Consider the following 26,681-nt stretch of genomic DNA (forward strand, 5'->3'; position numbering starts at 1 on the left):
GAAAATGCAAGCTTTTAAATTATAAGACAAAGTTCAGGTAGTTCAGTTAGCTGATGGTGCATTTTCTTTAAATGTTTACATCTTTGGGCAAATTGGTCACAGAGCAGTGGTGGATTTCTTCGATTTTCTAAACGCAGCACTTATTTTTAATGTGTAAAAGTGAGTCTATTGCACTAACTTTTTTTTTTTTTTTTACCTCAGGGACTAACTGTAGTAGCTTTATTATGCTCAAAGCTTTTTCTTGTGTGTGTAAATATAGATTATTAGGTGAAAGTTTGACTGGTCCAGCCCACTTAAAATGAATTTATATTGTCCACGATGTAATTAAAAATGAGTGTGACCCCCTTATATATATAATGTACTCTTATTATAAAAGGACTGATTTACTTAGGATTAGCCGTGATGAATGCGAAAATAACCACAAATTCAACTTGGTTTCATTGTGATTCATGATCTTTGATTTTACCATTAATAACAATACTTAGGCATCATTAAACAAAAAAACAGACAAAAAAAATAATAATAACACTGTAATTAGGACACAGCTGTTTCTTCTGTATCACTGGGGAAGAGAGGCTGCTGGTTGGTTGGGGGTTAGTTAAAAAGAACGTGGTAGTGGAATGAAGGTGAGTTTGAAAGGAAGGCATTTTATAAAGAAGAGAAGACGTGAGAGCATGTAGCAGGTTGGATCTATGATGTGAGGTGGAAACAGGAAAGAAAAGGAGAGGGCATGAAGACAAGGAGAGCTTCCCATACATTACAGATAAGGCACTTGACATACAAAGCTTTAGAGCAACAAAACTCTGTAACACTAATTTCATGATTTCATCTAAAAACTAAAACAAAATAAAAGTTTCAAAGAACATACCTGTAAACACATTTAATACCCAGAATGATACTTAAAAAATTTACTCAGATCAACACTTTAAATTTGCAGCCGGGTTAACAATCAGAACCCAGGCTATTGGGCAGTGACCTCGGGAAATCTGAAATTGCGAAACCGTCCTGCTCCACTGTACTTAATGAAACTCCAGCATTTCAACAGAGCAACGCCCATTCGCATTGAGTCATCGCTCTTCAGTGGGTGGCATCGTCAATGCAAAACTGCTTGAGCTGAAGAAGAGAGGAAAAAGTTATTTAGCAGTTAGTTCAAGTTTTCTATCGGAGTTTATATTCATTTCTGGCTCTTTTATAGCCTAAACACCAAAGAACTGTTGAACTCTGGAGATGACTCTACTGGAAGCAGGAATTGTACAAAGTGAGCCTTGGTGGATTAGGAATGAACAGAAGTTAAAAGGGGACATATTATGCTCTTTTCCAGCACCATATTTTTATTCTTGGGACTCTGCTAGAGGAGCTTTGCATGATTCACAGTTCAGAATAATCATGGGTTATCTTGAAAGAAGCGGTTTTAGCTCCCTGCCAGGTCCCTTTGAAGCATGGTTTATAGTACTGCGCTGAATCTCCACTGCAGCGGGTGATGCTCGCGTTCATACTCGGGCACTGTCACTGTCAACATGAGTAAAACCGAGCTAATAAATCTGGCACAATACTAGATATTTGTAATAATATAAGGGGCAAGCTAGATACAATTAAGGCCTATTAGATGCTGTTCAACTAATGCTTTATCCTTGTGCTAACAGCATACTAAGTTTACACTGCGTATCACTGCCAAACAGATGTGTTGCAGTTTCTGAGGTTCTTGGCTAGGTCACACTTTTAACACAGTGCCATAAATCAGGTATGAGCCAGCTTTCTTCTGATTGGCTGCCTCTTGTAAACAAAAGATTTTAACACTAAGTGGGTAGAGCTGTGTGCCCAAGATTACCATATTAGGGATAGCCTCTCTTTGTGACATCACACAGATGCAGGGGTAGAAAAAACTACCTGAAATAGAGCATTTAGAGTAATGCAAAGTCTGAGCTTTTGGCTCACAGGGAATGCCTGCACATGCACAGACCTCATTATCTGAAACTTGTTTAATGTTTAATGTGAACATCCATTATTAAAAGTTTATGACAGAAAATATGGACCAGCACGATAGGCCCCCCCTTTAAAAAAAAATCTTGCTGATTACTAAACTCAAACCAGAACACTTTACAAATGGCACAAACCACACCGGAGAGCAGAGGAGCACAGTCCTACTGCAGGTTATTACTTTATATGAGAGACTCTGTACTTTTGTGCAAAGACATTGCAATAGCTGAACGGATAGTTGCATAGACAGAAACCTAGGGAAATAAATGCCCTATTGTGTCACCTTCACATAACCCACTTTCAGTTGTTTTGTTCTGTTAGTAAAAAGCAAACAAAGAATAAAGCAACTCAATTTCAAAGCAGAAGGCTTTAAAATGGCTTTTTCGTAGCCGTCAGCTGGCTCTAAGGCACACAGTCAGAACATGAAAGCTAAAGTAGAAGCAGCATCACCTCCTCCGCCCCCTCATCTGTCTTCTCCAAACTTTGCTCTTCTCCATTTTTTCTTCCCCGTCTCATTGAAAACGTTTGGGACTAACATCAAACAAAAGGCAGTGATACATTTTTTTCCTCTGATGACAAAGCGAAGAGCCGTGCCACTTAATGTAGTGTATGTCATCTGCTGGATCTCTGTGCCCTCTAAAAAAACATGAATGTGTGTTGTGTAAAAGTAACAGTGCCAAATTTCCTCAGATACCCGCTGTTCTGGGTTTTAGGGAATCACTGGTCCCTCCCTCCTGCTCCTCTACTGAGGGATATAAGTCCTTCTCATGTTTCTCCATCCCGTGACTTTAATTTCACTGCCTCTTGCGGTGGTTGTTGTTGTGGACTGTGTGACCATTCTGCACCGGGCCATTTTTCTTCATATGCTTTTTCTCTCCTGCCTCCTCGTCGCCCTCCTCTTCTGATTCGTCTGTTTCATCTTTGTCGCTTCTTTCATCATCCACTTTTTCCTGAAGAACACGAGGAAAAGCTCATGAAAATATATAAACATCATCATTAATCGGGGAGACCTCCTGCTCATGCTCTCCTGGAGCTCTGCAGAGTGTCAGAACAAACTCAGACTTTCAAACGCCTTATTCATTTTTGATTTGCAGCTTTTCAGAAGAGAGTATGTGCAAATTTGACTCACAGAAATAAATGTTTTGCAGCATTATTTAGTTTTTCCTGTTTGACCTAATTGATCTCTTTTGGTTTGCTTACATTGTTGGTGAGGAATCGGATTGCTATGCGTATAATGAGAATGGCCCAGAAGATATGTAGACACTGCAGAGTCATCAGCAGCCCATTGAAAAAGTAGTAGCCGAAGAATGGCTTATAGATGGTGACTGGATACACCCACGTGCAGTAAATAATCCTGCAAGAGAAACGGCGAGGATTAAGGAGAGTGAAGCACGACAAACAGTGGTATACTGCAGCAGTCAAAATGACTGTCTCAAATCTGTGTATATGTATGTGTGTGTGCTTACCAGAAGGGGAAGATAACAAGGCGGGTGACAATGAAGACTGCAGCAAATACAATGAAAATGTAGTTACAGGCATTTCTCCACCCAGCATAGTTGAACATCTTTGCAGACTGTTAGTGGAAAAGATAAAAATAAATTATCAAAAGGGGAAAGTTTCTGGGGGAAAAAAAGCATTTAAACTTCATTCATAGCTTTTTCTGTTTGTAAATGGGTCCTCTTGGGCTTGACTGCATGAATGACCCGCATGTAATAAAACCAAAGAGTATTCGTGGTATAAAGGAGGAACTTAGCCAATGCATCTGTAAAAGATTCAGAGGCTAAAGTGAAAGCGCCTTAAACACGCATTCTCTTTAAAGGCCAGCAGGGGGCGATCCTGTGATTACAAAAAGACTTCTGGTCTTCAGATTTCTTCCTCTGTGACCTCAGTGACACTTTTCTGGTGGTTTTATGGTCTCGGCCAGTAACTTCAAACCATGCTGAATAAAGCATGAAGTTCATTTTATAAATTATGTGTCAGATTATTGGCTAATGATTTGTGTGCTCTGTCCCCCATTTTCACAGTAAGCTCCATCCCTCGCTCGTTGCGTCTGGCAAACACTCAGATAAAATCTTCCTAACTTTTAACTGGACTTTGCTAACAGTGGGTGACTTCATGGCATCTATGTTCACCACTTATACAGTCTTTGGCAAAGAGTCAGTATCACATTCCTGCTATTTATGGTCCTTTGACAAACTAAAATACATTTAATGCTTAAGGGAATGACCCGAATAAAAAAACAGAAAAAGAAAAAAAAGCAACAGGTTACAAATATTTCTATTACCTGATAAAAACCATGCTAATTAATGAAAGTCTAAAGTGTTTATATCCCACAAATAATATTTAAATTGCACTTTCCTCCACAGGGGGCAGTATGTGATCAGTGTAAAAACATCAGAATACTCAAAGGCCAAAACATCCTGCTTAGTGGTGGTAGGGATAAATGACATCAGTGCAAACTGTGCAACATTCAAACACAGTTCTCACACCTCACGGAGTAAAATATCTCCAGGATGACAGGATGTAAATATATGTCGAGCTACAGGTTAGTTGATTTTGGGCACGTGCTTTCCATCAGTGTATAAAATGAGGTGAGGCTTTACCTCGAGGAGGTAATCGGAGGAGTCGTGCACCAGCATGATGAGAGTTCCACAACGGATGTAGTTAACACACCAGGAGAAGCTGATGAGGAGGATTGTTGCTACATGGTGAACTATCTGCTCCTTGAAGTCCTGGAGAGGGGGAGATAGATGGTGGTGGTGGGGGGGGTAAAGATGCTTTTGAATTAATGCCGTGTACATGAAACAGAACACATATATATATATAACCGTGCACTATTTTTTAACCAGGTACATGAGAATGCAAGTACATCCAGCTTAACATTATCTGGGTTAGACTTTGTGCTGCTGAAACACACTGTGAAAGAGTTTGGCAAGAGTTTTTACCCCATTGTGCTCAGCTGACCAGGCTGAGCAAAGTCCAAGCCAAACACACTCAAAGGCGCACAATACACACGCACACATGTCACACAAAGGCACACTGAAACACACACACACGTGTCACAGCAGCCTAATGTCCACTCACAGTCCATGCCAGATGTGAAACTGATCAGAGAAGAGTGACGAAAGACTCTTTGTCAGCCTTGTGTGCAGAATTATGATGCTATATCCACACAGATTCAATAGTGGCTGTGTCTGCACAAATGACATACTCATTTTGCATGCCCCCTCTCCTTGAACCACCACCTTATCATGGTAAAGGGGTTTGTCTGCCCTAATGATCCTAAATGCCACGTTGTCAAAATTTGTCCCCAGTAGGGTCTGCCAAGGCAAATTGGCTCTAGGTGAAAGTTCAGGCCAAGTGTGATTCACAAGACGCTTATGGAGCCACATTACCTCACCTGCATTGGGGTTACTGGAGCCCCGGAGGCAGGACTGGTCGATGGGCTCACCCTTAGCCCTTAGATCATAGGGCTTAGCTGGGTTCAGTATGACTTAGTCTCATGGACCACGGGATGAGATTCTCTCTGAGTTTCTCAAGGTTCTAACTGTTGTGGAAATGTTGTCGCTGATACGTCTCTGCACTGTATGGAAGTTGGGGACATTGATTTGGGACTGTCTTACTGTCTTACCCCCTCTTTAAGAAGGGGGACTGGAGAGTGTTCCAACTTCAGGGGAGTCACACTCCACTAAACTAACAGACTAACTGACAGAGGAGAGTCTATCTGTCAGTCAACCTTAGGATTCTGGAGGAATGTTTGAGCGTGAGTGTGAAGCATATGGGATGAGAATTAGCACTTCAAAGTCTGATGTGTTCCCAAAGTTCTCAATTGGAAAAGCGTGGAGCACCCACTCCAGGACAGGACTGAGTTACTGCCTCAGATAGAGGAGTTTAAGTGTATCAGGGTCTTGTTCACAAGTGAGGGAAGAGTGGTGCAGGAGATTGCAGTGATGTGCGAATGCTGTACACAGCAGAAGGAGCTGAACATGAACACGAAGCTGTGTATTTACTAGTCAGTCACCAATGGTCACGACCTCTGGGTAGTGACCAAAATAATGAGAATGAGCTCCCTCCGAAGGGTGGCTGGGCTCTCCCTTAAAGGTAGGGTAAGGAGCTCAAAGAACAGTCGCTACTCCCCCATACTGAAAAGCGCCAGTTGAGGTGGTTCCATCTGAATAGGATACCTCCTGGGCACCATCTATGTGAGGTATTCTGGTCATGTCCCACCTGGAGGGGGCTCCAGGGCAAACCTTGGCTCGCTTAGCAATGTCTTTGTGCTCCACTGGAAGAACTGGAGGAGGTGGCTGGGGGGCAAACGGTCTGGATATCTCTGCTTAAGCTGCTGACTCTGTCATCCAGACTGGACAAGCAGCAAAAAATTGATGGATGGATGGTTGGGAGGAAAGACAAATGTCTTTTCCTCCTTTTCCTGTTCAAATCCTTTGTACTCCTAAATAAAGAAAATCTTTGTGTTCTTGAGATAAATTCACTTACTTTGCGTTTGACATCAGAGGCGACGCTGAAGAGTAGAGATCCATAGAAACCCAGTTCAATCATATAGTACCAATATTGGGACGGCAAGAGAGTCTGAAGGGGAGGATACAGATCGTTAATTTTAAAGTCAATATAACAGTTTGTGCAAATCACTACTGGGAAGTGGGGCTGTACTTTTTCCTATATTACAGATTAACCTTCTAAATGTTCTCTGATGAAATTGATTTTGGTGTAAATTTAAAAATGACTAATGTCTGGTTTAACTTCAGAGAGTGCCAGTTAACACATCCAAGCTGCATGATTGTCACAGCAACTGTGTGAAGATATTATGTCAATATAGACCAAAATCTCTGAGGAATGCCTCCAGCATCTTGGTGAATTCAGGCTAAGAAAAATTAAGGCAATTCTAAAGACAAAAGAGGCTCCAATCCAGTATCAGCTGAATCTATATGTGTCACGCATCCCAACCGAGGGAGTATAGTTTACTAAACCAAAATAAAAAGCCTGAGGATCTTTTGGCACAGATATTCACAGAGTCTGGGATCGTCAGTGAGACTGTGAGAGAAGTGTTTATGTTAAAACACCTGCTTTAAAGTCCTTAAATCTGACCATGTCAAATGTCACCCATTAAAGACACTAAAATTAACACTATAACTAATCAAATCTAAAGTGAAACCGAAACGAAGAAAAGCTACTCTAGACATGTTGCTTCCATCATTTCAGGACAGGCAGGGAGAAAGTTTATTACCTTCCAGGACCTTTTTGTTCTGGAGCTTAATTTAATGAACAGATACGCAGGGCATTTATTGTACTTAGTGATTCTAGAGACGTACCAGCACAGGAAAGCCTTGCCACATCTCCTTCAGGTCATACAGCCAAGGTTTCTGGAAGGACATGCAGGATGGGAATGAGACAGCAAAACACGACAGGTGTATTTATAACAACTGACTCAGCACAAGGATGAGTCAATGCTTCCCCCTCTGACAGCGCGAGAGGTGAGGTTATCACGGCAAAGGAAAAGGCTGGACAGGTCATGAATATACATAAAAGCATGAGAGGAGGAAGAGGAGTGGTCGAGGTTAACATGGCAGTACTCACATCGATGAGGGCGGCCAGGCCAGCAATGAAAGCAAGAAGGTAAAAGGTAAATCTCCAACTGCAAGAGAACACACACACATACAAACACACTTTCTACTCAGTCAATGAGGAAAGACAGTAGGCACATTTTCTACCAGCAGACACATAAATGCATCTCACTCACACACACACACACAAATTCTCGCTTACAGTCACAAACACACAAGTTAAAGAGAGATGCCAGGCTGCGTGAACTGCCTGGAAAATCTGCTGATAATGTCAAACACAACACACACACACGCGGGAACACACAAATGCACACACAGAGACACAGACACAGTCAAATATGTGCTAACAGACAATGAGAGCCACTAGACAACACCCTGTACTGGAGACAGTGATAAGTCATTGTCACTGCTCATACAGGTGTAATGAGAAGACGCTACAGAAAACGCTGCAGCAGAGACACAGATACAGAGAAGGAGTGGGAGTGTGGGAGATACCCCAGTGGGGGGAATAAGGGAGAGATACAGAAAGCCTGTTGTGTGCACATCCACAATACATCGATTCACAAGAAAAATGCCTTTACGCTGTAGCCCGCATAGTGAAAGACACACCATGACCAGAGAGCGACAAGCATGCAGTCACATGCACGCCTGCACACACCCACACATACACACCCACACATCACATATGCACACACATCACTGTAAATTGGCTGAAATAATGTAAATGCTTGGCCCATACCTGACATCTATAATATTATTTGCTTTATTTGTTTGGTTTTTGTAGTTATTTTTCCCATCATGTGTACCAGGAAAACAAAATCACTTCAAAAGCTATTTTAAGCTATTTTTGAGCATTTAGCCCACTTAAAGCTGTTGTGACACACACAAATTCAGCATCACATCACAGTTACTAATCGAATTTGTGTTACAAAAGCTCTTTAATGATGTGTGTGATAGGCAGACACAAAGAAAAAAAAAATCATAAAACATGCTGTTTTCTGCACTTCCACTTAAATCCGATCACTTCAGTTCATGTGAAGGGAGGTGGGATACAGAAAACTATTATTTTCATTTTTCTGGCACCAAAGGACAAAAATGTGCCGCTAAAGTGTAAAGCACAGCCCGCCCAGAAACAACTGCTCTTAATGTGACATCAACTCCTGAAAACATGTGCAATAAGCTAAACCAAAGCTAAAGCGGCAAAGAAAGAGTGAGGTTAAAGCTGAGTGTATGGTGACTCCAGCCAAGCAGCCAAAGCCTGATTTTGAACAAGTAACAAAAATGCTGATGAGCAGTCAGGCTTAAAGCACTGCAGACTCCATTTCCAGCGGCTTCAGGCAGGTGTTCTATTGTTTCTTTGAGCTAATACTTAAACAGTAAAATACAGATCATGCGTGTGACTTCATTAAAGATTTGAGTGGAAGAGACTTTGACTACAGCTTAAACTTTATGTTGCTAACGCATGACGTACGGCTAAGTAATGCAAATGTAATGAAACAAATGAGTTTCTTCAGGGAACAAACAGGTTCAACTTCAACCCATCCGAATACTTGGCAAACATGTCGGTTAGGGCTGTTCGATATAACGATATATATCGCATGACGATATAAAAACGTCTATCGTTTCATTTTACGCTGTCGTTTGTTTCGTGGTGTCGCAAAATAAACTGTTTTTTCATCGTTTTGATGGTCACTGTAGTGGCTATATTAATTTCTTAAAGTTCTCTCTTTCTCTTATATTTTATATAATCACACTACGGACGGACAAGCGCCTGTTTTTATGCGTTGTGGTTAGCAACAACGACGGTAACAGCATCGCGTGTCTGCTTGTTTATGTTCCACATAAACCTTTCACAATAAAGCTCAAGATCCTGTTGTGACTTTTCAAAATAAACTGAATCACGTGAACGAGCAGATTATTTACGGATGAGAATTTAAAAAAAGAGCCGCCAGGTGCTAAAAAATAAACGTTAGAACAGGCTTTTCCCAGCAGCACGCCGTGTAATAAATACTCATAAAGAAAACGGCAGCGGCAACTTATGTCTAAAAATGTATAGTTTCATGCATCGGTTAAAACACTCGACTCCAGCTACATGACGCGCAGCTGGAAACACTTCACGCAACACGAGCTGCCCGAGATTCACAGAATTTACAGAAAATGTTACATTTTTGTGATTTATATTGTTATCTGGACGATAGAATTCTTATATCGGGATATGAGATTTTGGTCATATCGCACAGCCCTAATATCGGAGCCTCCTGATTTTACACTTACAGTTTTGTAATTTTCATATTTATCAGCAACATCTCTGCAGGAAGTGCCATCATTAATGTCATTTATGTCTTTACCAAGAACTGACGGAAATAAAGGGTGTGAGAGAACCGGGTTTGAAAAGGGTTTCCAGGGTGAGCGTGCACTGAAAAATGTCATGTCTTTTGAGCTTTGTAGGAAAAAACAAAGCTGTAATACTTCCCCTACAACTCCATCTCATGAGTGATGCAATCAGAGGCTCCAGAGAAGCTACAGAGACCCTGTGGTGGGTACAAACTGTATTTCTGTCTCACTCTTTATTACAGTGACTTTTTCATCCACTGTACACAGCGTGTCCACCGTTTTCTGGGTAAAAATGGTAAACTGATCTTTTGAGTTAAAAGCTTTCACAGATCTGCATCAAACATAAACAACACCCAAGCCAACAGATCATGAAAGACTTACAAACAGGACACATGGGATAATATAATCATAGGATTTCTATGCATCCATATCAGTGGACAGTATATCTGCATGCTGTCAGTACTAGTATCGGTATCATGTTATCTGCTGTCTATTGTACTGTACGTATCTGTGAATCCTGTCAGCTGGTAGTAGCTGGCCTCAATAGCCTTGTAATCAGGCTGTTGGTTTAACTCGGCTTCTGTTACAGTAAATGTTGGCTTACAAATAAAAATAACCAACAGTGGTGACAGAGCCCCAGCTGCAAAGGCCCTGTGCTAATAAGCATGGTTGGATGTGTGAGTGTGTGCGTGTGGAGAGCAGGGGCAACATTGCAATGAGTGCAGAAATAGAGGGCTACTTTTGCCCTCAGAAATGTGCTCATATTGCCAGAGGAACACTCTCTGGACTCTACAGCAGTCATATATGTTTAGAAGAGCACGGATGCATACCTGGCCTCACGAAACTTTTTGAGCAGACTCGGTCTGTCCTGGTTCCTTCGTCTCCTGAACCATCGCTGCACTTGTCTTTCTGAGTAGCCAGTCTTCTTGCAAAGACTTGCTACTGAAGACTGAGAACAGCACAAAGAGGTCAGATTTGATTATTTTCCAGTGACTCAGTCGAGAGCTGCATTAGAGCCTTTATGATGTTGCAATAGAAGGCCAGAGGTATCTACCTGTGTGGGGTTTTTGGTAATGTTACAGTAGTAGGACTCCAGTGTGGGGCTGTGTGGGACCTTGAGCCGCACCGTGTCTTCAACCCCGAGCAGCGAGGCCAGAGGCGTGGCCACCATCCTGCAATTGTGACATGTTGGGATTAAAAAACAGTGACAAAGAAAGGAAGCATAGGTGTGATTATTAAATATTATATAATCCGATATTCAAGCTATATATATATATATATATTTATTTTTTATTATTATTATTATTATTTATTTATTTTTGTAAATGTGTTGTCTTGATTACACTGTTTCTTTTATTGTATATTCTGACAGTTCTGTGGCTGAATAGGAGGTAGACATGAAAAACAATGAGGAACAGAGTCTCCTGGCATTAGCAGGGAAACACAGATGAACGCTGATTAGCTCCTGGAAACAGGAACGCTGTTTGCACACTTATGTGGAAAACAATAACAGCTGAAGAAACAATGGGAATTTAATCATCATAGATCTGGGCACAACAAAAGAAGGATTAAGTAACTACTGAGGGGGAAAAAAGCATAAACTAACTGAATACAAAGTCAGGAGAGATTAAAGACATAAAGAAATGCATAAACGCATTAAAGGTAAATGTCTGAGATAGAATAAGACAGAGTGAAAAATGGACCGACCTTTCAAAGATCTGACGGATAATGAGGAATATGAGGGCAATGGGCAGCGCCACCCACAAGTCGCGGGCCTTGGCGTACACTCGTCCATCCCGATCCTCCAGGTCAGCCCAGCCCAGGCCCTCCGGAAACCACCGCCGCTCCTGCCAGAACCACTCACTGAGCTCCGACAACATCCTGAAGCACACGGACACAAACGGAGTCAACACTTTCAAACAGCGTGTAACCCAAGCTACAATACAATAGCTATCATTTAGACCCGCAAACCCTAAAGTTTGTTGGTGTAAAAATAGGTGAAGAAAAGACAGCTGGATGGTTGCTAAAACTCGCAGGTCACACCTATATTTTTGAAATAATATCCCATCACAATCCTGGTGGAAATCTATTTGAAGAGAAGCTGCTGGGCAGTGGAGCCAGTTTTAACCACGGCTCCTACAGTATGTTCAATGTAGGGCTGGGCCATATCATACCGTTCACGGTAATACCGGTATAATGTTGGGCAACAATAAGAAAATGAAATATCGCGATAGAATATGGGCATGCGCAGTGCCTTTGTTTTCATACACACATGGTGGAAAAAGCATGGCGGCGACGCAGAATGAGAAGGGCGAAAGTGGATCGTTGAATGAAACGGATGAACCAGAATTGGTTTGTAAAAATGCTGCAACTACAGTGGTGTGGAACTGGTTTAGCTTTCATCCATCAGATACACAACAAAGCACTATTTTTGGTAGAGCATGCTAGCGGGCCGTCGTTATTACCGTGTTTTTCGGAAAATACGGCACACTTAAAATCAATCCTTTGATTTTTCTGAAAATCGTCAGCGCCCCTTATAATCCCGTGCGCCTTATGTATGAATTCTGGTTGTGTTTACTGACCTCGAAATGATTTTATGTCGTACACGGCGCTCGAAAATCTGTCAAATGTTTTAGTGGGACTTTGCTAAGCTACGAACCCGCACCGCTTGATGGATTGTCGGAGCATTACGGCTATCGTAGGCAGGAGCCTCGCGGAGTGATACGTACTGTGCTTCAACATAATATTACCGTATTGTGTGTGTATAACCTCTTTTTAAGTTTTGTGGATATTATACATGGTTATGCTGAGGATCTGTCGGCCAATTTCCACTGGAAATGGCTAAACAACTGTCAGCAAGGAATTTGCATTTGTTAAATTTTTATATAACTGTAATGCACATAAAAAACAGCTGCTTGTTTAAGTGAAAATACATTGATGGGTTTTTTGCACTAATAAGGTTGTGGAGTTGTAAAGTATTTTGTCTAGTGTCAATTATATCGTCAGTTATATCGTTATTGTAAATTTTCAAATGTATATCGTGATAAATATTTTTGGTCATATCGCCCTGCTCTAGTCCAATGCGTTACTCTAAAGAAAACAGCCCAGTGAAAAAAGAGAATACAACAGAATGTAGACATGACGCTGGCTGAGAAAACAACAGGTTGTTTACATTGTTTGTGCGTATTTGTTTCCATGAGCCGAACAGAAAAACTTTTAGGAGGTTGGCTTTATCAGAATGTTACCACTTAAAGATGTTCTGACTGAGGATATGACCATCTTACAAAAAATATTTAACATGTTAGGAGCAAGCTGCAGCTTCAGCTGAGCTTTCATGATTTTATTTTTATCAATTATCTTTTAAACTAAAATCCCTTTAAAAGTAATTTGGTTTAAGATGTAAAAAAACAACAACCCAAACGGACCCAACAGAGACTAAAGGAGCATGCTGCTACTTCTGTTGCTCTTTTAAAAGTAAATAGGTTTTCTAAAAATATGCCTTTCTGAGTCATTTTGAAGGAAATATCTGCTGATGTGGGAGATTCCCTCATGAACAGCTGCAGTAGAGTCATTTCTGCACATTTTACTAATAAATTTGTTATGTTAAAATATGATCACTTCTCTATTATTAAAGTTCCAAGAGCTTTAATAACAGAGCATTTCTCCTATATCTCACTACTAGTGAGAGTAGGAATGTTGATCTTTCATAAATGAGCATCTCTTTCAAGTACAGCGATATTGTTCTTCCTAAAATCTGTATCCATAAGCAGGGATGAGCAAGCAAAGAGGTAAACTCTGAATAACTGAGCTAAAAAGTTTTGTAATTCTTCATCATTTTTAATTTTTATTTCATTTTGAATCTTTCTTTGTTTCTTCCAGTTTAGTTTGAGTTAGTTTCGAGAGTGGGTTTATTTGTCTCAGTTCAGTTTTTACTGTTTCAAAAAGTTTCGTTTTCATTAGTTCCACTGTTACTTCTAGTCTTTTTTAATTATTGTTATATGGGTGGCAATTATCAGGGGCCTGCCAATCAGAAGTTAGGTGGCTTGATCCCTCCAATCTGCACAGTGAAGTATCCTCAGGTAGATGCTTAACCCCTGATGCACCTATCAGAGTTTGAGCGGGAATATTAAGGGCATTACACACCGAGTGTTGTAAAAAAGCGACATGAAAATCAGAATTTCCCAGGTTTGAACTTATCGTGCAACAAATTTACAAACCGAACATGCTGTGTTTTTGTGGAAAATGTTGACATCAAGCGATGATGAGCTGGTGGTACGGCTGCTTTTGTACATATTTCAGGATGTCAGCGGCATTTTGAGCTCTTGCTGGGGTCTCCTCCCAGCCTGACATGTCTGAATCATGTCATCAACAAGGCATTCTAGTTAGAGATTGTGAATATCACCTCAACTTGCTCCTTTCAGTGTGAAGGAGCAACACCTCTACTCCAAGCCCATCCTCAATGGCCAAGCACCTCACCCGTAACTAACATAAAATTAAAGTGCTATTAGAACACTTACATTATCTTACATCAGTGAAAACATGTCTGAGTTGCAGGACTCTCATTTCTTAGTATAATGCTGCCTCTTAATGATTTGGGGGTGTTTTTTCTTGTTTTCCCTTGAGGATGTCATGGGCTGGACTGAGATGGTTTGTGAGCCTCTCCCAGCCCTCAGGCCATATTTTGCCCTTATGTGGTCTATAGACTGGCTATACACGCACCCACTATACATCCCTGGCTATGTATATAGGAGGGCAACTGTAATCGGATACATAATTTGGAGAATTGGATGATTTCCCCCTATGCGGAAGCCTTCCTGTGTGTTTCTTACCATGCATATAACAGAGCAAATACAACATGCATAGAAGTCAAGAGGCCCTCACAGGAGAGGAAAAGGCAGAGCAACAACTAAGCAAATCTCTCACTCCACATGTGCTTAGTCGAGGGCAGCACTTTCTCCTCAGACAGTACATAGCTGAATATTTCTGATGCAAAGTTCAGGGAGTGGCAGAAAGAGAGAGTGTAAAGAGGTTTGAATGAATATCTGTGGGACGTGAGTCATGAGTCAGTCGTAAGTGCTGAGCAGCGGGGGCGCCCCAAAGCACTCTATCTCCGGTGTCCCCCTGCAGATCTACAGTAACTCCCCTCCCAACAACTGCAGCTGTGAATGCCAAAACCTCGTAACCACTTCATCCCCACTCCCATCCCCACCCTGCTGCTCCCAGCCAGTTATTTGAAAAGGATTCCCTCCTTAGCTTAGAGAGCCAAAACCATGTGTAATGCCTCCTTGTCATGACTATCTTTAAAATTTACAGCCTAAACCCTACTTAGCCATTAATGTTGATAGAGTTTTACAGAAAGAGAAGCAGAAGCAGTAAAACAACTGTGCGGTTCATAAATTTTTTAGCATGTCCTTATCTGTGTTTGGAGCTGTGTTTGGTTTTAACGTTTCTGATAAGAGCTCACATGAAATACTTTAATATCAGAGCAGAAAAAGAGTTTCTCTGAGAAATAAATAAGCGCCTTTTCTTTAAGTTACACCCTTATAATGTGGAAAACACCCATTAAATGGATACAAAGGGGACAGCTAAACATTACTTGTTTCTCCTGACCAACAGATGGAAACTGGAAAGTATGCAGTTTTTCTATTACTGATTATCTATTATTAATCCAGCATTTGTCATATAAAGAAGAAGTGTACTGTTTGACTGATCTCCTTCCTCTACTGGCCTTTTATTGGTGTACTGAACTCATCAGACTGATTAGAAGTTGTTTACATATTTAAACACGTGAAAGATTCCTAGTTTGACCCCAGGAGGAGACACAAATCGATTTGTAATTGGGATCGAAATAAACACACTGGAAGCGATTTGCTCGAAGCTGCTAGCTTGTCGTCAACGGACAGCCAAACCTCTGGTTGCCCAGGTAACACTCTAATATAGGGGTGTCAAACATAAAGCCCAGAATTGAGTCAGCAAAGACGCCAAATCCGCCCACTTGACAGGTTTGGAAAATGTGGGCACATATTTTCCACTTTCACTGATCTGACCCACTTAAGAAAGTGGGCAGTATGTGGCCCTTGATGTAGAATGACTTTCACGTATTTAACGAGCAGATCATATGCCAATCAACAGTATTCTTTGCTTTCATTGGTAGTTACCTCTGTTGCTCACCTGCAGGTATTTCTCCCATAGTCACAGGCTTTAGGAGCAGCCAAAAGTAGCAGCTGATAAGCTCATAATTATTCCACTTAATCACACAGACTTTGGGAAAATGAAAACACCACTACAGTTATAATTTCAGCTATTTTATCAATTACTAAAACAAACATTGTGCCACTTTCTGTGTTGCAAGACTCCTTCTCCTTTTTTTTTGCTATTCAGCACATCCTTTCCCTTTCCTGTTGCCCCTCAATAAAACTCCAGATTCACTCCCAGACAGACCGCGGGAGTTTTAGCTCAGTTAATTATTAATTTATTCAGTTTTTCCATTTGGATTATAATTAAGTTCAAGTCTTCTCTTAAATAAAGACAAGTTTCTTTAGTTTCATGATTCCACAATTTTCCTGATTAATGCAACAGAAAAGCCATAAATGATCTTTTATGTTTAACTTCATAACTAGTTCAAGAAATTCAGCTTCACTTCATGTAAACTGCAGCTCACTGACACTGTTGGCTACGTCTCATTGTTGAGTGCTTCAGTTATTTTCCTCATCATGTCGTGTTAGTCATGGCCCCAGTTTCCTGTTGCAGGAGCACGGCTGACTGAGCATTGGGCTGCCCCTTCTCGCACCCCACCACCCCCCTTCTTTTAACACAGGTAGTGGTGGATGGGAAGGGTGACATATTTTTCCTGGTCACTTTGCCAGCTCTTCCACTTCGGTAGCCCTACATCTCACTTCTCCCAGAGTGCGCTGCCAGATCTTAAGAGCTTCGCTGAGCAGGGTTTTTGCATGCATGTCCGGCTCCATTATATAAAAACAACAACAACAACAACAACGGTGTAATCTCATTGAAATCCGATAACTAAATGAGCTTCTGAGCATCACTACGGATGGCCAAAAGAGCAGATGGCACTTATTCCCCTGTATAAATATGTGATTTCCTATAATTAAAAATGACTAAACACTGTTTATGAGTGTGTCCGCTGTGATTAGTTCACCAAACACATACACACAAAAGCAAACAAAGGGGGGAACAAAGTTCTTTTAATTTCTCATTATTGTAGCAGTATGTGGTGAGTTCAGCTTAGGAGCCCAGAGGGTATTTTTAGGGTGACTTGTTGAGTTCATGCAGTGAATTCAGCATGTTAAAGCACTTTCCCCCCCACAGCTTTCCTAACCCTTCATGCTATTGGCTCACTGGGTCACATGATCAGACTCTGACCATTTTAATGGTCCAATAAAAATAAAGGAAGCCTCTGGCAGGGGAGGGAAAAGGAAGTTGTCTGTGTATGTCCCTTTCCTTCTGTTTTTCTGACAATGAATGTACAGTACAAGCATGTTTGGTGATTATCAACAGCTCTCTCAGTTCACCAGCTGTCACTGCTGTTTCTTTTTATATTTTCCTGGATCCTGGGTTTTCAAACAAGTGATGTAGTTTCTCAGAAATTTTAGCAAAAACCTACACAGACACTCACTGGTTCCTGGTACAGAGTACAGGAAAGTTTGGGGAATGTAAACATGCTGCCACCACACAAAGGAAGCACTCCAGATTTCCCATTCATCTCCACAGATTAAGAACATCTCATGGAGGTTTACAGTCAGCCTTTTTCTGGATGGTGGAGGGCTGAGTCAGCCAGAGGAACATAAGTCACAAGACAGTACTGATGTGCTCTGACTGTGAGTCACTTGTACCAAGCCACCTATGATTGTACAACCATTCATTTACTCATATCCATCCACACTTGACACATTCAACAGCAAATGAAAATCCAAAATCAAATTTAAAAGTCTTGAATAATCAGGCCTCCTCTTATCTTAAAGACCTCATAGTATCGTATCACCCCATTAAAGCACTTCAGTCTCAGACAGTTCTTGGAGTATTTAAAAGTAGAATGGGAGGCAGAGCCTTCAGCTTTCAGGTCTTCCTCCCCTCACCCCACACCTGTCGTGGCAGATGGTCGCCCCTCCCTGAGCTCGGTTTTACCGGAGGTTTCTTCCTGTTAAAAGGGGGGTTTTCCTTCCCACTGTTTCCTTCCCCCACTGCTCTTGGGGGGATTTAACAAAATAAAGCACATTGAGGCAACTGTTGTTGGGATTTGGCACTATATAAATAAAACTAAGCCTTTAACTATGAAGTGAATGAATGGATCACTCACACGATAAGCTATAAAAACTACTATTGGAGACCAGAAAGAATGGTACACTGAAGGTAATTCTAGCAAAATTGAAAAGACTGGAGTTCTGCTGTTGGACATTTTTTTAAACATGGGTTGTTCTGAAAAGCTAAACTAAATTCAAGTGTGGTACTTAACAGGATGTCACTGTTGTGAAAAGGCAGTTTGTGAAATTTCTTCCTTCCTAGATTTTCCACCAGTAGCTGTAAATAGTTTTATTGAAAAGTGGAAGTGTTTAGTAACTACAGGAATTCAACCACAAAGTGGAAGACCACATAAAGTTACAGAGAGGGGTCGCCAAGTGAGTAAAAATCACTAACAAACTGCAGACTCAATAACTGTGGAATTGAAACCTCCACTGACATTAACATCAGCACAAAAACTGAACGCCAGGAGCTTCAAGACATGGGTTTCCCTGGCTAAGCAGCTCCTGTCGCTGTAATGTGTTGGTGGCCCAGTACTTTTGCCCATATAGTATATTTTAAATATTATATATCTTTTAAAAAAAGTGGCTGTTTTTATTTTAAACAACCATATGGAAGTAAAAAAAAAAGGAAAAGGATGAAATAGTAGCTTATCTATAATACGTTGCTGATCAAAGTATCACCAGTTCATCTATATTTATATACAGCATACTGCAGTACACAATTCATTCCAACATACTTTAAAGTTTAGCATGTATTTTTTCCTGGTATTACTCACACAAATACTGTGTTTTTGTAAAAGGAAACACACAAGGATTCACTAAATAAATCTTTTTCGCAGGATTAGTTTTAAACTTTTTTAACATAAAAATGTTAGAAATTTGTAGAATATAAACAGGTTATATAAACACTATCACTGATAAACAAAACAGTTTACGTAGGATAAAGTAATAACGTGTAAAATATAACGAGAGTCATAAACTATCCCACTCATTAGTTGATAAAAAAACCTTGGTCACTTCATAGTTAAAGGCTCATAAACTGCTGGGCCTGGTGATTTATTACAACTGGTTTGATAAGGATATTGAGTTACATCTCAGTCACTTGGCACTAAGTGTTTGCTCAATGCTTATTCTCTGTTTAAGTTATTTAATGAATTTCCTAAATTTAGACTGCTGTAAATCTGATATTGACTTTACACTGAAGATCTATCCATGTATATATGTAGATGGACAGATGGATGAAGTTACATTTTTTTCATAATCGCATGATACGTCATCATTGGTGGGGACAGTGTTAAGCCATATTGAAAAAATTATCTCTACAGATATTGAAGAAAACATCATCTATAATTTTAAGGGTCTGATATAGGCAAAAGGCAAAAGGTCCCGAGTCTGTCACAGTTCACGCATGCAGTCAACTAATAACAAAGCTCACATTGATGTGTTTGGATTTTCGGAAGAAAACCACACAGCCACAAAGAAATCCTGCAAACTCAACCCAGAAAGGTCAGCAGGTCTGAACCCAGAACCTTCTTGCTGTGAAGAAACACTGCTCACCACTGCACCTCTGTCCTGCCCTTTGGCATAGTCACAACATCTAATCTAATTATCTTCTATTTCTGGGCACAACGTTTTTTCATCTATATGGTGTTTTAAGTACTGATTCGGGTTCATACACACATAATTTATACTCACCACTCTTAATTATTAATTGATTGATGATTTTATTATTGTGCTATGCATAATTTACATTTGTCCATTCCCAACAGGTTTATAAGCCACCAAGAACAAATAACCAGAACCAGGGAAGCCTCGTCACTTACAAGTACTGGAGAAATAATCGGACCTGACGTCTTTTCTGACCTTTGGAAACAAAGCTTTGGCAAGAAGACTTAAAAGGGCAGAAAAGTCCACATTTTGAGCCCTGCACATGACAGATTTCTAGGTTAAGGAATTAAAAACCACTTGGTTATGTTCTACCAGCAAAACTACTTGGTTAGGTTTAGGAAAAAAATAGTGGTTCAGGATAAAATGGCTGGCACCTTTTTTAAAACTCAGTTTTCTTTGCTGTCAAGGGGACACATAACCTGCTAGACAGTGTGGACAGCATAGATGCTGCGGACATATTAAAATACATTAATTGCAAAGGCATACTGTCATATAAACACGAGACAGTTTGTGTTTTGTTATGAGACCAGAGTCGATTATCAGGCCACATAATCTGCTGGGCTGATAATCAGGCAAACCCTAATATCAACCCCCAATTGTAGCGCAGTGTTGGATTCATACAATTTTTTTGCAACTCAAACTCTTCAAATACTTTCATTTCAGCCGTGGACTAAATACAGTCAAGCCTCCCTATATACACTGTTTATGTGTTACGGTCCAGGTCACAGCTACGGATTAGGAATCGCAGTACAAACCATGAAAACCTGAATGCACACATTGTGGGATGAAGTGGCAGTTCAGGAGGCTGACATGCTTTCTGCACATGGTTCATTAGCTGTAACTCAGGTCATGCTTTGGATATTCTGGGCCAGAGAGTTTTCAGGGTGAGTCATACACATTGTTCACATTTTACACATCCTTACACTGGATAAAAAAATAGCTTTTTAAAATAGATATTTTTATTAGACGTAGCAAATAAAGAAACACAAAAAAGCATAAATGTGAATTATATCTTTTACGTGTAAGAAAATGCGAAATCATCCTAAAACAGACAGACAGCTCAACGTTTCATCACTGTCACGCAGTCTGTGTGTCAGATAGAGATCACAAGTCGCTCGGTTTTAGTACCACCGACACTGATCTGTGACACTGATGAATTATTGATGAGACCGTTCAATCAGGCAGCAGACTGATTTGAACAGGCTTGTTCAGGTGGTGTGGGGACATCGCCATACTGATTTTCTTCTCCTCACAGTTCAATTCGGCCCCTTTGAGCAAGCACAGCGCTCTCGCTGAGGCCAAGCGGTTTGCCCTCTGGACATATAGGACGCTCAAAAACAGACAACAGAATTACTGATTACTCATTGAACAGTTTGGAAGAAGAAGAGGTAATCATTGACAGCTGACAGCTGTTATCTGTCCAGGTTAGGCTAAGGTTAATGAAAAACTGCATTGTCTTTTCTTTTCTCTGCTGTTGGACTTCTGTGATGTTTAACTTGGATGGATGCAAAGATTCAGTCTGTAAGAGCAGCACAGCAGTTATTAATTGGATGACTGATTAATCATTTAAATTAACTGCTGCGTGAAATCCTTCAAAAAAGTTACAGATGGTCATCAACCAACAGTGTGGCACAGGCTAGAAGCAGCCTATCTAAAGCAGCGTTTATGGTCACAGTAATTGTGACATCATCATAACCCGGAAGGGGGGCTGGCATAGCTCTATGTTGGTTCTACACAGAAATTTGCAGACCCTATCTACATGCTTTGCACCTAGTCTGAGGGCTACTCTTGCTTGGTCATGTTTGTGGTGTTGTTGTTCCTTTAGTTTAGCTCCTCCCACTAAGGAGATAATAGACAAAGATCTTCTTTATGGGGAAGCGAAACCAGGCATTAAAAATAATGAAAACTGTCCAGTGCGGCCACTGTTTGTGGTTCTCATGCTGCTTTTTTGATCTTTGATGGTGTTTCTCCCTCTTCCTAGTGAACTCCACTGTCACTCCTTTTCCTTTACAAGCCCACTTTTTCAACCAATCAGCATTTCATCTACGCACAATGTCAATCCTGAAAGACAAGGCACAGTTTTTTTTTTTTAGAGGACTGCATGGAAGCAAATCATCAGAGTCAATCCTTTACTCAGCATATCCTAATGGCAGCGCAAATAGACACAAATGCAATAGCTGGGAGTCACGTCACTCCCAAGTTGAGTGCCTTCCAACTAATAAAATCAGAAAAGTAAATTAATTATTAGTGTAAATTAGTGTAAACACTGATAAGTGTAAATGGTAAATGGACTGATTCTTATATAGCACTTTTCTACTCTCCCAGAGCACTCAAAGCACTTTATATAACATGCCACATTCACCAATTCACACAAGCACTTTCTCCTATGCTTTGTAAGTGCTTTCTACCTCACACACATTCATACTCCAATGAATGCACTGGAGAGCAACTTGGGGTCAGTGGGTTACTATCTTGCCCAAGAATATTTGGCATGCACATTGGGGGAGCTGGGGATCGAACCACGAACCTTCCGATCAGTAGATGACCTTAAACGAAATTAAATGTGTGTAATTAAATCTTCCAAAAAAATTTAATCATTCTCATAAACTTAGAATTAATCCATTAAAAATACACAGAAGCAGATACCGTTTTGTGGAAGCGGCCATGTTACCCTTCCGTCTCAAATGCATTGGCAGTGATGGACATCGCTGCTCCGCCCAATCACATTTTATGCATATAGCTAGAGATCATCCCCATATATAGTACACCATAGACAGCGGAGAAAAGAACTAGACAGCGTGCATATGACCAGAATGATATAAAAGTGGCTGATTTCACAGTGTTCATCAGAGTGGCAAACTGGGGCAAGAAACTGTGTCTGTGGCAGCTGGTTTTAGTAAACACCACTCCGTAGCACCTGCATGAAGGCAGCAGTTTGAACAATCTATGTTATATATATATATATGTATATGTTTATGTTAGTTTATGCATAGATTAGACATACGGCCACCCTCCCATCTCGAGACAACTGAAAATGAGCCGGCTAAACAAGAACAACAACAGCTGGTTATAAGTTAATGTTATGCCAGCTACTGTTAGGCTCAAATGTCATAAAAATGAAACTTTCTCTCTAATAAACACTTTGATTACATTCTCACATCATAAGAGTTAGTCACGTAGTGTCCAACAATGAGCTACTTCGAAGGAAGTTTCACTAACACCGGCTAACAGCAGCTAACAGACACGGAGGCTTCAGAAAAGTTCAGGATAATGCAACAGCTCATCTCAGTATCGCTATCATTAGATACAAGTAAGCTTCACTGACTCGTTGACTATTGGACTCCTTTCACAAATTTTTTACAGCCTCCTCCAGAGTAAACACAAGAGGAGACACAAGGGGACAAAAGCTGAGGTAAACAGCAGACTAACAGCCTATACTAACTACAGATAGTCAGTGGCCAGAGATATTTGTCCTACCTTACCAAGATTTATCAACATGAATTAGAAGTTGTTGGAAAAAATAACGTAGTTGACTGCAATCTGCAATCTACTGACATCTAGTGGTGAGATTTTACACACTGTAACTCTAAAAACACTGCTGCAGCATGTTCAGACATAGAGCCTTCTCAATGTTCTGCATACAGCTTTTTTAGCGAGTCACAAATACACAACAGCTGCCACACTGTTTTAAAGCTTTACAGTTTTATTACTGCTTACAGTCACTGATCTTGGATTGTTAAGTCGGGCTTTTTGGAGCTTCTCATGAATGCACTATTGTGCTGGTGTGCACACCAGCCAAAACACTAGTTAGCAGTAGGGTTTCTCTCTTCAAACTGATCTTTCAGACCATCAAAAAGAAATGACAGTGAAAGAATAAGTAGTTAGAAATACATAGGAAGAAACAACAATACCAAACCATCTAGTTCCAGTTTTAGGGAGTTAAATGGTTATAGGTTATAGCATAGGTTATGGTGTAGATTTAACGTAGAAGTGCAAATCCCACTTAATGGTCCCTTTTGGACCACTATTCATTTTATTTTCACTGCACAGGAGTAAAAGTCTGTAAAGTTAAAAGTACTTCTATCCCCTCATAAGGTGACAGAACTGTAAATGTAGTGTCTATTTAAAGTACCACTGAGTGCACATCTTCTCAACACGTTATAGTTACACGATAGCACAGTCAAAAAGATGTTTGCCATGGCAACAGGCAGCACCTGTAGCTGCTGTCCCTTAAATACATACACCTAAATAAGCAGTAAACACAAGAGGTGCCAGCTGGTAGCCGGAGCTGCAAACATAAAACAATAGTGGCTCCTACACTGAAGCCATATATATACTGTACACTATGGTGGTTAACTAAACAAGAACTGAATATGAGAAGACTTTAATGACATCTCATTCTATCAACGGTTTGTTTTGTTAATAAAATGCTAATTAAATGTAAAAAACAATTTAGCAAGAAACAAAATATTATATTGTCTGGCCATTAAAGCATATAGTAAAGTGGGGGTTTCTGTTTATACAGTATCTTTCAACTTATTAAATGTGGGTCTATATTGGCTAAGTGCTAAAAACATCTCCAGAGTGGACTTCTTTACATTAAATGGAAAATGTTGAACAAATTGGTTTTATTGGTCTGACTCACATATGGCACTCCTCTAATTAACCTACTTCTTGGATATTATAACTGTGACAATATATTATACATACTTGCCTGCTGTCACGTATTTACACGTCTGAGTATGAAAGAGTCATTGTGGTAACATCAACAAAACAAACAATTATTTCCCGTACGGCAGCTACAGCTGCCTCCTCTCATTCTAAAGCTTTAGTATTTATGTTTACTTAGCATTCTGCAGATTTGCTTTAATGTAGCTACTGCAAAGTGAACCACATTAAAGACTGCCTGAAGGAGAGGGTGAAACGGAGATTATTAAACATAGAAAAAACGATATATATTATTTAAAACTAGTGGGGCTGTGACTTGTGTGTGTGTGTGTGTGTTAGTTACAGTGATAATGTGGCTAGTTAGCAAACTTTAGCGATCCACCGTTCAAGCGCCAGACTGCCCTCGTGTCATCATATTACACAGCCACTGGCAGGAATAATCAACCATCACATATGAACCCAGCTTACGCCGCGTTTTTATTCTCTTTCTTTTGTTAAGAGACCGAAAGCGGCCTGTTATTTTTAATTGCCCGATTCCTGCACGAGTGCGTAATGACGTCTGAGGTGAGTGAAGATGCGGAGCGTGCGTCTCCCGCAAACACTCAGGCGCACAAAACGACCAACGTCTACCACCCGACATGAAAGTGAAACGGTACTTACTTTGGTGTCCTTCTCGCGCCGTGAAGAAGAAGAAAAAATCTTCTTTCCACCAAAAATTGTCAGTTGTTTTTTGTCTTTTTCTCCTGGTCCCGCGTAGCTCACTGAAAAAAAAAAGCTAACGGTCCCGTTGAGTGTGCCCAGCCCGCTGGTTGTGCTCAGAAGGGCGCAGCTTACTGATTTTTACATGTTTCCATTGGGAACAATGTGCGAAAAAAGGGAAGGAAAGGGGAGCTACAGATGGGGGAGAATGTGTGAGATGCTGCAATGCGATATCGGCGGCTTTTCTCCCAGCAGTGTTCAGGTAGTTTTCTCCCCCCCTCCCTCGTCGTGTCCCAGCTAATCCCCCCTCGTGTGTCCTGGGAGTCGACGGGGGTCTTTGTGGCCGGACAGAGGATGGGGTCGGGCCGGCAGGAGAGCGGACTGAGAGGCGCAGACAGAGAGGGAGGAGTGAGGGAATAACGGAGAGGGAGGGACGCAGATGACGTCCAAGCACATGAGAGAGCATTTGGCTCATACACACTCACACACACATCCGCATTTTGTTTCCGCTCGGAATAAGTTTTACCCCCAAATCTTTGTATCCGAAACAGCCGTGTTAATCCAAAGTGTCTGATATTTGTTTTTGGGTTTTTTTTTTTTATCTAAAAAGCTATAATTATTTTTTTTTACATTTCGTAACTTACAATACTTTTCTGATCGGCTGGAAGCTTTGCCGTGGCTGACCTTTAACCTCGTTATTTGCGGACGTAGCATCTGCTGTTGACTGAATGTTTACTATAATGTAGAAATCCTTTGGTGATGTCCCACTCACTCGTGACCTTTCTGTTACATTTTACTGGGCGTTTAATCAAATATTTTTTAAATACATAATAATAATAATGATAATAATGATAATAATAATAATAATAATAATAATAATAACAGGATCATTACAATAGGATATTTTATTTTGTATATTTTCTACAGACATAACTATTTTCCTAGTGACACGTGAACTATAAGAGAAGCAGCTGAGGGGTCAAAGGATCTTCATATCTGACTCACAGCCAGCCTGTCAAACAGTTTGTTCCAGGCAGCCAAAGTTCAGATCAGATCAATAAGGCTGTGCTTGAGTTTAATTATATTAAATACTATATTTGGCCCACAAAGTGAGGGCGGGGGGTGGGGGTATGTCTTGGTCCTAACTTAACTTTGAATCATACAAGTATTTGAATTGGTCACAAAGATAAGGTTAAATAACATGAGATGTGTTGTATTTACCTATGTTTTGCAACAGCTAAAAGTTTAATCAAACACAATCTATGATAAAAAAAACTTCAATAAATAGAATATTTTATACTTGAATAACATAAAATATTAAGAAAGCCCATGCGGTAATGAAAATATCACATCCTGGAATATTCCCAATTTGACATCTTATCTTTGAATGGCCTCATGCACCATAAAAAATAAATGTAGTATAATAAAATTGATGAGGTCTTTTTTGGCTGCTAACCTCAATCAATATTGTAATAAATGTCAGAATGATCTCTTC

General features: G+C 40.4%; 1 protein-coding gene across 1 annotated transcript; it reads right to left on the reverse strand.

Moving 5' to 3' along the window:
- Window positions 1-1,975: 1,975 nt before the first annotated feature.
- cers2b (ceramide synthase 2b) lies at window positions 1,976-25,587 on the reverse strand. The gene is made up of 11 exons (XM_005732060.2): window positions 25,148-25,587; window positions 11,598-11,771; window positions 10,945-11,062; window positions 10,721-10,839; window positions 7,570-7,627; window positions 7,305-7,355; window positions 6,472-6,564; window positions 4,581-4,709; window positions 3,444-3,550; window positions 3,178-3,331; window positions 1,976-2,927 (listed from the first exon to the last, which is right to left on the reverse strand). The coding sequence occupies exons 2-11, from the start codon at window positions 11,768-11,770 to the stop codon at window positions 2,772-2,774; spliced, it is 1,158 nt and encodes a 385-aa protein (XP_005732117.1). The 5' UTR covers window position 11,771; window positions 25,148-25,587; the 3' UTR covers window positions 1,976-2,771.
- Window positions 25,588-26,681: the final 1,094 nt, after the last annotated feature.

Source organism: Pundamilia nyererei, unplaced genomic scaffold (assembly GCF_000239375.1).
Source record: "Pundamilia nyererei isolate P.nyererei 1_Seehausen unplaced genomic scaffold, PunNye1.0 scaffold00045, whole genome shotgun sequence".
In the NCBI taxonomy this organism is placed as follows: Eukaryota; Metazoa; Chordata; class Actinopteri; order Cichliformes; family Cichlidae; genus Pundamilia; species Pundamilia nyererei.